The sequence below is a fragment of the Sorex fumeus genome, unplaced genomic scaffold, assembly GCF_029834395.1.
Source record: "Sorex fumeus unplaced genomic scaffold, SorFum_2.1 ptg000015l, whole genome shotgun sequence".
Taxonomy (NCBI): domain Eukaryota; kingdom Metazoa; phylum Chordata; class Mammalia; order Eulipotyphla; family Soricidae; genus Sorex; species Sorex fumeus.
The window spans coordinates 6,561,990-6,575,791 of NW_026606072.1; the positions used below are offsets into that span (position 1 = coordinate 6,561,990).

General features: G+C 37.8%; 1 protein-coding gene across 2 annotated transcripts in view; it reads right to left on the reverse strand.

Annotated features, from left to right (window-relative positions):
- The window catches only part of RICTOR (RPTOR independent companion of MTOR complex 2), a 131,569-nt gene that overhangs the window by 88,223 nt on the left and 29,544 nt on the right, over positions 1-13,802 (reverse strand). For both annotated transcript variants that reach the window (XM_056111998.1, XM_056111997.1), the window contains exon 3: positions 3,737-3,834. In XM_056111998.1, coding sequence (XP_055967973.1) covers positions 3,737-3,834 — 98 coding nt within the window. The remainder of the gene's footprint in view (positions 1-3,736; positions 3,835-13,802) is intronic.

Genomic DNA, 13,802 nt, shown 5'->3' on the forward strand with positions numbered 1-13,802 from the left:
TGTCCTTTCATCAGCAAGAGGAACTTAGAGAAGATAAACTAGACTATCACCCACATGTTATTTAACAGATTTAGGGGGTGACGTTTGGGAGCGGAGAAATGTTGCAGGCAGACAGGTAGAAGGGCCTTGGTGATGAAGTTTTGAGAAATAATAAACTTAACCACCACCCACCCCCCCCCCCCCAGTGGAGTTGCCCTGAAGTTATCCATGACCAAAGGATGAAAACCGCACCTCTTTTATATGCAAATCCTGAAATCTTTTCAAGGGATGAAACTGAGGCCCCATCTCAGTTCTGAAGGATGGACCCTTCAGAAAATGGAAGCTACAGAAGAACAAGATCTCCTGATGAGATTAAAAGAGGCCCATCAACAATGCATGGCATTCCTGTAAGGATGCCCAGATTAACTTTTATGTATGTGCAGAACTCCAGGCCAAGTTCATTTGGAGGAATTGTAAATAACTTCCCAGAAAAACACTGCTGGCTTGCTTACTTTTCAAATCAAAGTTCTCTCTTGAACACTGATTTCTCTCTTTTGTCTTTTTCTACTCTGGAGAAACCGATGTTCTCTCTTGAACACGTGCTACTCTTTTTTTCTCCCCTCAGATCTAAGTCGGCTGGAGCGATAGCACAGCAGTAGGGCGTTAGCACAGCAGCAGAGCTGGGTTCAATTCCTCCGTCCCTCTCGGAGAGCCCTGCAAGCTACCCAGAGTATCCCGCCCGCACAGCAAAGCCTGGTAAGCTATTACGTGACGTATTCGATATGCCAAACACAGTAACAACAAGTCTCACATTGGAGACGTTACTGGGCCCGCTTGAGCAACTCGATGAACAACGGGAGGACAGTGCTATAGTGCTTCAAAAATCATACTAGTGCCCCAATGCAAAAAACCAAAACAATGCCATTCTTGCATCCAACCCCAAATAAGAATCCTATTTGGCAAGAATTCTAAAACTACCTATTTGGTTGTCAACTTGATTGTGACAAAGTGGACCAGGAGTTCATACCACCACATAAGTCTCTATTAAATTATTTCTGGGGACTGGAGCCATAAAATAGCAGGCTGCTTGCCTTGCATGCAGCTGACCAAGGTTCAAGTCCTGGAAAATTACTGCCAGGAGTAATTCCTGACTGCAGAGTCAGGAATGACCCATGAGTACAGTCAGGTGTGGACACCCCCCCAAAAAATTATTTCTAACAATAAAATCTAGGCAAGATTTACAACCTGACAGCACTGAGAATGGTAAAATAAAACTAAGGAATTTAATATAAGATGCAATTTTGCACCCTCAAGACAACTTTACACTTAACAATATCTGACTAGGACACTGAAATATAACACCATTTTTATTTATATAACAAAAACAAATATTAAATTTTTTAGATATTAAAAAATCTCCACAAGAAGAAAACATCCAACCCCATCAAAAAATGGGGCAATGAAATGAACAGAAACTTTCTCAAGGAAGAAATCCGAATGGCAAAAAAGCACATGAGAAAATGCTCTACATCATTAATCATCAGGGAGATGCAGATCAAAACCACAATGAGATACCATCTCACACCTCAGAGACTGGCCCACATTCAAAAGAACAAAAGCAACCGATGCTGGCGCGGATGTGGCGAGAAAGGGACACTCCTTCACTGTTGGTGGGAATGCCGACTGGTTCAGCCCTTTTGGAAAACAGTATGGACGTTCCTCAAAAAATTAGAAATTGAGCTCCCATTTGACCCAGCGATACCACTCCTGGGAATATATCCCAGAGAGGCAAAAATGTGTAGCCGAAGTGACATCTGCACTTGTTTGTTCATTGCAGCACTCTTTACAGTAGCCAGAAACTGGAAGAGACCTGAATGCCCAAGAACAGATGACTGGTTAAAGAAACTTTGGTACATCTACACAATGGAGTACTATGTGGCTCTTAGAAAAGATGAAGTCATGAACTTTACATACAAGTGGTACAATATGGAAAGTATCATGCTAAGCGAAATGAGTCAGAAAGAGAGGGATAGACATAGAAAGATAGCATTCATCTGGGGGATATAAAATAATAAAATATGAGATTAATACCCAAGAATAGCTGAGAGCAACACCAGGAGAATTACTCCATAACTTAGAGGCCAGCTGGGTATTCTAGGGGAAAGGACAATTCAGATAGAAAGGGGAACACCAAGTGGAGGTTGTTTGGAGGATCCTCCCAGGAGGGGAGATGCAGGTTGAAAGTAGACTGGGCTGAACAATTTTGCCACTCAATGCCTCTTTGGTTGATCACAACACCCAGGAGGAGAGAGAAAACAAAAGGGAATGCCCTGCCACAGTGGCAGGGGGGTATGGGGGGATGGGAGGATGGGGGGGAGGGATATTATCCTGGTGGTGGAAAATGGGCACTGGTGGAGGGATGGGTATTTGATCGTGGTAGGACCGAGATCCAAGCACAAAAATTTGTAAATCTACAACTGTACCTCATGGTGTTTCACTAATAAAAAATAAATAAATAAATAAATAAAAAATAAAAAAATAAAAAATCTATAGCACCAAATTCAATGTTGTGGAAAGTTATTCTTAAAACAACAACTTTATATTATTCCATATATAAAATTATTTTCTCTTCTATTATATGAGAAGAAAAAATAAAGGTTTTTCAAAACTTCACTAAGGAAAATAAATGCATATTTACTTGCTTTCTCATGGGAAAATAACCTACTTTATAATCATTACGCGACCTCAAGTTAAAAAAAATTCATGTTTTTTATACTCATCTCCTTATATCTTTCTATAAAAACAAATCCAAATCACAGCAGCTAAGAATTAAACATTTTGGAAGGATTAATAGTGCCACCCAAACTTTAACAAACTCATAAATTCACTTAAGTATCTAAAAAGATCTCTTTCAATAGGTCAGGGTTGGAGCAAAAGAAAAAACAGTGCATTTCAAATATGCACCATGGAGATAGTACAGTGGGTAGTATGTTTGCCTGGTACACAACTGACCCAGGTTCAATTCCCAGGCATCCCATATGGTCCCCCAAGTTCCATCAGGAGTAATTCTTGAGCACAGAGGCAGGAGCAATCACCTGGGCATTGCTGGATGTGGCCCAAAAACAAAAACAAAACAGTATGTACCACATATGGCACCAGCACCACATTGGTCCTATGAGTTTGGAAGGAGTGATCCCTGAGCAAAGACCCAGAAGTAACTCTGAAAACTGCAAATGTGGTCACGAAAAAAAAAAAAAACCATACAAATTCATCAACAGTCAACAATTTTGTTAACAGAGACCAAGTCAGTATTTGAGACACACGGCCCTAGTTTACCTTGCTTGGATTATAATTGAGGTCCCCATGATGTGAAAAGAACATCAGAGAAGGGGGATGTGTTATACTATTTCTCTGGGAATAATGGTTATGCCTATGAAATATACTTATACTGATATATAAATGCTTATATATACAGTATCATATAAAAGTAACTAGAAAAAGACAAAAGAAAGTTTATTCATTGTATAAATAAACATGAAAACCAGATTATAGATTATCTCTAAGAGTTTTTCCCTTTATTCTTTTCTGAAATTACCAAATTTTCTATAACAAACATCTGGCAAAATTCATGAGAGTCAGCAAAGGAAAGCTCTAATGTTGAATTTCATACTCAAGAACTTTTATTGATGATTACACTAAGAAGCATTTATTAAGTGACAGAATTTTAGATTATAATAATAAGACATATATAACTTACCTTAGTAAAATTATTCAAATGGCCTAGTTTTCTCATATTTGATACTCCTTGCAATTTGGCCACATTTTGGAGAATCTCCCTTAAGTTGTCCGAAGGTTCTAAAATAAAGACAAGACAGCATTAAGCATATTTCTAACCAAAACAAAAAAAATGAAATAAAAAAACATCACAATTGGTTCTTGTTCATTTTTTGGTCAAGTTTTACTCTCCACTATAAAGCCACCTACTTGATGACTTCAAAGTCCATACGGATGACTCATTCAATGATTTTCAGATCTCTAATCCATTCATACCTATGGTTCTATTGCGTATACTTGGATTTATTTAATACAAACCTTTACTCTTAACATCCCAACTTTCATTTCTGGATACAAAGCAGCTAAAAGGCACTAAAAACATCTTATTTGGAAGGGAGGAAGGGAAGGTGAGAGGGAGGGAAAGTAAAGAAAGACATCAGGAAGTGGAAAATAATGATCCCTGAGAGATGAGAAACAAACAAGAACACTCTACAAATCATGCCGCTTTACATAAAAGCTTCAAGGCCATGCAAATTACCTGAGTCAAAAAAACAAAGTTCAGAGTTTAAGGAGACCTTAATAAATGGAGGAGAGAGCAGTACACAAAACTCTGCTCTACAAAGCGACCTCTCCACAGAATAGTAAATACACAGATGTGAGGAAATTTGCCACTTAAAAAATTATTTAGTTCTTCCATTTGGAAGAGTATCTGCATTCATCAGGATAGGGAGCACTCCCATTCCTATCAGGCAGACTAAAAAACTGTATATATAGCTCATGAGACCTTAAAATCTAAGCTCAGTAGTGGGGATAAATTAGATATAAATTATTTAAACCCAAAGCAAGATTAATTCTGGAAAAAAAATATTGCTCACAAGGAACTAAAGTGTGCCTGATAAAAGCTCAAAAAAACTAGTAATACATGTTTATGTATGTGTATATATGAAGCAAAATTTTTCTTTAGCATGTGGTTGAAAGTTATCAGGGATACAAGAATAGTAGAGATAAGTACCAGAAGGATTATTCCACAGCTTAGAAGCCGGCCTCACATGCTGGGGGAAAAGGCAGCTCAGATAGAGAAGGGACCACCAAGTAAAGGGTGCTAGGAGGACCCACAGAGATGCAGGCTGAAAGTAGACTATAGACCATACATGACGGCCACTTAATACCTCTATTGCAAACCACAACACCCAAAAAGAGGGGGAGAGCAAAAGGGAATGCCCTGTCACAGAGGCGGGGTAGGGTGGAAGGGACAGGGTGGGGGTGGGGGGAGGGATGCTGGGACCATTGGTGGTGGAAAATGGGCACTGGTGGACGGATGGGTACTTGATCACTGTATGACAGAAACGCAAGCACTAAAGTTGTAAGCCTGTAACTGTACCTCACGGTGATTCACTAATAAAAAAATTTTTAAAAATAATTACCAGGGATGCAAAAGAGCAAAAAAAAGACATGACCCATAATGAGCAGAAAAATAAATCGACTGAAAAAAATCCAGAACTGATCCAGATGTTAGAATTAGCAGAAAGGATATTTAAAATGTTTGTAATTGAGGCCAAAGAGCTAGTACAATGTGTTGAGCATTTCCCCATACACATGGCTGTGGCCAACACAGGTTTGATCCCCAGCATCACATATGATTGCTCGAGCACAGTCAGTAGTATTCCCTGAGTACTGAACCAAGAGTAGTACCCAAGCACCAACCGATATATCTGACAAACAATGTTCCTAACGTTTTTAGATTAAAATGTATCGATGAAAATATACTAGACTACTGAAGTAACATTCTCTCCTCTCCTCCCCCTTCTTCCCCCCCCCCACTTTGTGCTCTACCACTGAGTCATCATCAGCTCTCATAATTGCTTTTATAGAAGGTTACACATAATGAACATACTAAAAAGTATACAAAATTCAACACAGTATAAACTTAAGATAATCAGTTAATTGTGAATTTTCAAATAGCCTAGTACAATTTGTAACTAGAATCAAGGAAGGGAGGGAGGGATGGAGGGTAAAGGAAAAGAAATGGGGGAGGGGGTAAGAAAAATATAAAGAAATAATAAACTGGACGTAAAGATGATCAGGCTCTGGGCCCATTAAACCCAAGGTTGGCTGGGCTGATCTTGCTAGCTAGATGGGTGTCCCCTTTCTCCCTCATCACTCCATGTGCTTCCCTCCCGTAGCTGTGAGCTCAGTCTAAGAGGACAGGCCTTCCCTGGAAATAAATAATAAATTAAAACTTTGAAAATAAGCTAGGAGAGGCAAGATCCTCAGCTACAAGCACATGAAACATGAGAAAAATTAGACTGAGGAACAAATTATCAAACTGCACAAAATGAGGGATAAGAGAAAAATCTTAAAAGCAACTAGCTAGAGAAGTTCAGCCATGTTAGAAAGGTGCAAAGAATAACAGGTTTTTGAGCGACAGCACAGCGGGTAACGCATTTGCCTTGCACACGGTCGGCCCAGGTTTAATTCATCCATGCCTCTCAGAGAGCCTGGCAAGCTACCGAGAGTATCCCGCCTGCACAGCCAAGCCTGGCAAGCTCCCCGTGACATATTCTATATGCCAAAAACAGTAACAAGTCTCACAATGAAGACATTACTCGTGCCCGCTCGAGTAAATCGATGAACGATGGGAGGACAGTGCTATAGTGCTAATAGCAAACTAGGCAAATAATACATTAGTGCACCGTCTTTAAAATAGCACTGCAGCACTGTCCTCCCATTGGTCATTGATTTGCTCGAACGAGCCCAGTAACATCTCCATTGTGAGACTTGTTGTTACTGTGTTTGGCATATCGAAGACGTCACGGGGAGCTTGCCAGGCTTTGCCGTGCGAGTGAGATACTCTTGGTAGCAGCTTGCCGGGCTCTCGGAGAGGAGCAGAGGAATTGAGCCTGCAGCAGGGCCAGCCATGCGCATAAGGCAAATGCCCTACCGCTGTGCTATTGCTCCAGCCCATCTTAACAGAAAAGTACTAAGGGAAAATGCTATAAAAATTTAAAAATGGAGGGCTGGAGAGAGAGTACAACAGGTAGGGTGCTTGCATTGCAGCCAGCAAACCTGGGTTCAGTCCCGAGTATCCCTTACGGCCCCTGAACCCTGCCAGGAGTGATCCCTGAAGACAGAGCCAGAAATAAGCCCTGAGCACAGTCAAATATAGCCCAAAATCCAAAATAATAAAGAAATTAAAAATGAAAATGAATGGAGACGTTACTGGGCCCGCTCGAGCAAATCGACGATCAACGGGAGGGCCTTTACTTACTTACTTACCGAAGAGATAGTACAGAAGGCAAGGCAGTTGACTTGCACACTGCCAATCTGGGTTCAATTCCCAGCATCACATATGGTCTTTAAAGACCGCCAAGAGTGACTCCCGAGTAAGAGTGGGCACTACTGGGTGTGGCTCAAAAGCAAATTATTTATACACACACCCTACTACTAGTTTACTTCCTTAAAAGAAAGAGGCACAGACAGATGGTCAGGTGTATAGAGTAAGTAAACTCATGGTCAATAGACTTGTCAACTCAATAAAATAAGGCGGCAGTTTCCTCAGTTTACAACAGGCCAACTTCCTAAAATACATTTGACATTCTATTTATTTTAACAAAAAAAAGAACAATCAAAAGAAGGGGAACAAGTTAGTACCATATTACTGTCATTTTAAGAGTTATATATAACATCCTTTGGTATTTTTATTTATTAACTGAAAACAGTTTTTAAATTAATGTTTTCTTTGGGGCTGGAGAGGTAGTACTGCAGTAGGGCATTATAGCCATCCTAGGTTCAATCCCTGGCACCCCACTATCAGAGATGGGCCCTGTTTGGAGACCCTGACATGGGCCCAAAACAAACAAAAAGTAGTGTTTTCCTTAGCACATGAAATTGTTTGTATTATCTTGTTTTACAATTAGCTGGTAACTGCCTACCTTCTTACATTATGATTGTTGGACATAACAAATACAAATTGGCTTGTGTTAAACCACTAATGCTACTACTTATCCTAGTAATTTTATTTCCAATCACGCTGAAATTACAACATACTGAGATGATCATTTGATTTTAGAGCTTTTATTAATTATGTATTTCTCTAAATACATGAAATTCAATCTAATTTTAGGTGGCTTAGGAAATGCCTTTATAAATTCTCTTAAAAGTGGAATGAAATGTCATTAGCTAGGCAGGATCAAATTTCATTAAACTTAATAAAGACAAAAGTAACCGTTAGTATTTTAGTACTCTTTTTAAAGTATTTTACTTGTCTTTTTTTTTTTTTTTTTTTTGCTTTTTGGGTCACACCCGGCTATGTTCAGGGGTTACTCCTGGCTTTGCACTCAAGAATCACCCCTGGCGGTGCTCAGAAGACCATATGGGATGCTGGGAATCGAACTCGGGTTGGCCGTGTGTAAGGCAAACGCCCTACCCGCTGTGCTATTGCTCCAGCCCCCGGATTTTAGTATTTTATTTTGGTCACATGATTAACAATTTCACAATACTATAGGTTACCACCAGTTGAACATAGTAATAGAGTTATGTTACTACAAATGGTGAAGACTGAGGAAGAGAAATTAAAAACAAGCCAACAGTGTCAACATGACTTAACTGTACCTGAGACCTTCATAAAAGTTTTACAACAATTCTGAAGATAATTTACAACCCATGGCAATTTGTAGTTAAAGGATTAAAGCGAGTTAAAATTTACCTTATGTAATACATGATCTAATCATTTTAGATCAAATGACAATTAAGTTGTTCAGGTATCAAACAAGTTGTTTAAAAAAGTGACCACAAATTTACTACCACTATGAAATGATCAAACAGGAATAACAGCAAAGATTAATTTCCGCAAATACTATTTTTCCAAAAAGCTTACAGACTTCTAATTGTTTTCTAGGTACAGATTGCAATTATTTTTTAAAAACTGCAGATGTTTTCAAAACCACAATGTAAATTCTCATTTCTTAGCTATTTATACAAGTATTAACTGAACACCTATAGTGGTCCAGTACTGTTTAGGAACTGGGAATATATCTACCAACAAGATAATTCTTTCACAAATGGACTTAATTTATAATGGGAAAAAAAACGACACAAAAGAAAAAGAAAAAATAACACAACTATCCACAGGATTTGAAAAATGATAGATGCTAATAAAAGAATGCTACAGTCAAAATTTTATCCAACAATAAATATAAAATGAACCTATGAAATGCAAATGACTATCACTGCCAATCCAAGTCCAAATAAACCAACCTTTCTCAACATCTTTCCCTTCCCTCACCACTTTTGTCTTTTTATGTAAATACTAGGAAACCCAAATCATGAATAAATTTCCGTTTCTTCATCATATACTTGCTGGAAGACACGCCATGCTCCCACAAACTATGATGCTTCCCAGAACAATTCAAAATAGTATTAAAATCATTTTATTCTAGACAGATTAAAATCATTTTATTCTGGAGCGATAGCACAGCAGATAGGGCATTTGCCTTGCAAGCTGCCGACCAGGCTGACCCAAGTTCGATTTCTCCGCCCCTCTCGGAGAGCCCGGCAAACTACCAAGAGTATCTCGCCCGCAGGGCAAAGCATGGCAGGCTACCCGTTACGTAGTCGATATGCCAAACAGAGTAACAATTGTCACAATGGAGACGTTACCGGGCCCGCTCGAGCAAATTGATGAACAACGGGAGGACAGTGCTACAGTGCTATTCTAAACAAGAAATACAATTCGATGCGCAAATGCTATAATAATCTAGAGGAAACTCTGACTTATTTTCTGAATTAAATGAGAAATCCTGCTTTCTTTCTCTCCCGTTAGAACAGGAGTTGGCAAACTAAAAACCCAAACATATTTTAGATGGTGTGGGTTTAAAGGTTGTATTCTGTTAAAATTATCTGTCTCTGCTACTGTACCAAGAAAGCAACTATAAAACACATGAATGAATGAATGTGCTATATTTTAATAACTTGGCACATGAGCAAGGGTTAGCCAATTCCCCAATTCCTATGCTATAGTGAGAATTTTAGCCTGGAGGAAGAATGGGCAAGGGTAAATGAGGTATGTATGAGAGGACAGAAGAGGGGGAAAAAAGTCTAAGAGGCTTATCTTTCCATTCTCACTTAATGCTTCCTATTTACCTCCTCTAAAACTCCAGAATAGTGGTATATGCAAAGTATAATGCACAATTATCTACTGAGGTAGTCTGAAAACTTTAAACTTAACAGAACTCACAGCTGCACTAAGGAAAAAAAATGTGGCAGGTTGGTGATGGCCAACCATTCAAATGCAAGGAAATGGAAACACAAAAGAATTACTAGAATTACAGTAGGTCTTTTCCTCTTATTGTGTAACTCATAATTCTTATGCATGTTCATGATGAATCTCTCTAAAGGTAATGAAACAGCAGCCAACTCTAAAGATAGCAACTTAGTATTATATAAATATATACATAATACTACAAACATAAAACCTGGACACCAGGAGAAAAGTACAGTGAATAAAGCTTTTATCTGTGCATATGTACCTACAGGTACAACTGTTATACATATTTAATATGCTTCCCCTTCCTGGCTTAGCTCTCTCTGTACATGTGAATATGTAAAAGTGTATAGGTAAATATTCATTATTTTAAAGTATGTTCAATATGATACTGCTTTGTATCTTGATGCAACAAACTATTTTAACATGTAATGAGCATATAACAAAAACTGATTTTTAAATAAATTTTGATTCAATTACATATAGTAATCCCACAGACAAAATCTATACTGGCAGACAACTATTTAAAAATAAGAAAACAACTTTGAAGTTAAAAAAAAAATTTAATGACCAAAAAGGACTGACTCTAGCTTATTCACCTATAAATTACATAGTTTAAGCTTAGCTACTTAACTTCATAGACATCTATTTTCTCATATTAACAATGAAATCATAATTACCTTGAAAGCATTGTTAAAAGACATGAGACATAACATGGTGTTTAGCCCATAAGAAAATAATAATAGTAATTACAATTAAAAGCTTTTTGTGAGACAAAACCATTTTTATAAATTAATCGTATGACAGGTAAGTTAGTCCAAGCAAATTTTTAAACCATATATTAGTGTCTAAATAAATTTTTGTTGCTATTTAGTGCATCATTCTTGTGGTTTAATAGCTCATTTTTACAGTATAAACTTCTGTCTTCTTTGCCTTCCTAAAAGAGAAATCAGATGTAAAAGAGCTGAACTGTACTTTCTGATTTATTTGTGAGTATACTTGAGCAAACATCAGAATATAAACCATCACAAAGTTTAGCATAAATGGATTGTTATACAAATTTAAATAACTCATAAACTTCATACATAATTTTCCACGGGAGGGAGTGTGGCTTTTAGGCTACAACCTGTGTTGCTCAAGGCTTACTCTTGGCTTCTGTGCAAAGGGATCACTCCTGGCAGTGCTGGGACACCACATGTGGTACCAGCGATGGAATCACTGTTGGGTGCGTACAATACAAATGCTTTAGCCACTATATAATCTCTCCAGCCCCTACATTAAGTTTTTTACGCAACACTGATCTACAATAGTATAAATGTCTATGTGCTTTAGTGTATAAAGTTACCCACACACTACACCAACCACCAAAGTGTCAACATCTTCCATCAAATGTACTGGTCTCTTTTAGCACCCCCGCCTGACTAAGGTCTTTAACAGTAACAGTGGCATTACACAATGGGAACAAGGTTCCCCTCTAGAGTGTATTTAGTTGTCGAATATTTATAAAATTAAAAAATAAGTATATCCATAAAAAAACTAAATGTTTTATATAACAATTTGATCTATTCTAGGAGTAAATAATGTTTAAATTTGTAAGTTTTATTCACCTGAGTATTTTATTTATTTATTTGCTTTTTTTGGGTCACACCCGACATAGGGTCACACCTGGCACAGGGGCTACTCCTGGCTCATGCACTCAGAAATTACTCCTGGCAGTCTAGGAGGGCCATATGGGATGCTGGGAATCGAACCTGGGTCAGTCGCATGCAAAGCAAACGTCCTACCTGCTATGCTATCACTCCAGCCCCTCAGCTGAGTATTTTAGCTTTTACTTTATGTCATATACTATGCTGAATGAAGAATTTTAATAAATGTATAATATCAACTCTAGAAGTCAAACTTAACTGAAAAAGAAACACACATTAAGTATACAAAGAAATTAAACAAGGGCAGGTAATAAGTATTATGAAGTGCTTCACAGAAACTTCTCATGACTAGAAGACAAATGAACACAGGAATCCTGTCTCTCTTATTCACACAAACATCACTCGCCTGATACAAGGCCATGCACATGTTGAATTCTTAATAAACCCTCTCTGAAATAAAGACCAAGCAGGTGTTTGAAACAAGCTGTTATTTGAGAATGGCTTGACATGGAAGTTAATTAAATTTTATTTAATTTACAGGTTTTGGGGTCACACCCACCTATGCTCAGGATTACTCTTGGTGGGGACCCAGGTGAGCTGCATGAAAGAGAAGCACATTACCTGTGTACTCTATCTCCAGCCCCAGGTAGTTTGTTTGATAACAAGCAGCAAATCTTCTAGGTGCATATAATGGAAAGAACAGTATGTAAAAACATGTGAAAATAATATCTCTCTCAAGGAAAAGCAAGACAATCTATACTCCCCCCCAAAAAAATGAGAAGGAAAAATGGAAAATGAAGCTACATTTCAAATGGCTAATAAAGACCATTATGCAAGTTGATGTTAAATTAGCACTATGTATTAAAAAGAACACTTAGGAACAAAGAAACTATAGAAACAAAAAAAGTAAGTTTAAATACAGATTACAAATAATATTCCATGCAAGAAAATTCATCTATTATAGATCAAAGATTAGAGAAAACATAAAGGAAGAAATAAAAATAAATCCAGGTTTCTGAGTTAGGTAAATATTATAATACTACTCACTGGAAATCAGATTTAGGGGACTAATTTTTAACTATTTGGAAAAAATACATGCACAAAAACAAATAATTAAACCTGCACAATATATGCCAAACACCCATAGGTTCAAAGATGATATCAACAAAGAAATAAAGGGGCCAGAGCAACAGTACAGTGGGTAGGGCACTTGCTTTGCACATGGCTGAGCTGGTTGGATCCCAGGCATCCCGTTTGGTCTCCCAAGCACCACCAGAAGTAATTCCTGAATGAAGAGCCAGGAGTAATCCCAAAGAAGAAATAAAAATATTCCTCAAAACAAACAATGAAGACACAAACTACCAGAATACATGGGGCACAGCAAAAGCAGTATGAGGAAGGGGTGGGAAGTTCATGGCAATACAAGCTAAATAATAAGAAAAAAGTTTTACTTCACGGCCTGAGAAAAATAAAAATATAAAACAATCCAAAGTACGTAGAAGAAAGGAAATAAAAATTGAGCCGAAATCTTGCTGTAGATATTAAGACAACAGGGGCTGGAGGAAATAGTACAGCACATACAGTGTTGGCCTTGCAAGCAGCTGCCCTGAGTCTGACCTATGGCACCATACAGGGGCCCCTGAACCACACCAAGAATGATTCCTGAGCACAGAAACAGTGCTCCAACAGTGTGCCCTGAGCACTGATGGGTGTACCTCAAACCCCCAAGAAAATTAAGACAAAAAGTAAATGAAAGTAGGAGCTGGTGTTTTGAAAAAAAAAAAAAATTACTCTCAGCCACACTCACAAGGAAGAGAAAAAACCTAAATTGGGTCAGAGATGAATGGGGAGATATTACAACACTGTAATTTTATATGCAAACAACTAGAACATTCAAAACGAAAAATACTTTAAAATAGTATCCCTAACTATTAAGTATCAACTTAAAAGATGTACATATTTATACATTGAAAACTATGCCACTACTGGAAAAACTAGGATACAAGGAAACAGAAAAATCCTCCACATTCATGGGCTAAAGAATTTAACCAGTCAAAAGGACTATCCTGCTTGCTCAAAGGATTATACAGAATCAATGAAACCTCCATCAAAATTCTGATAACATTTTTCAAGGAAATACT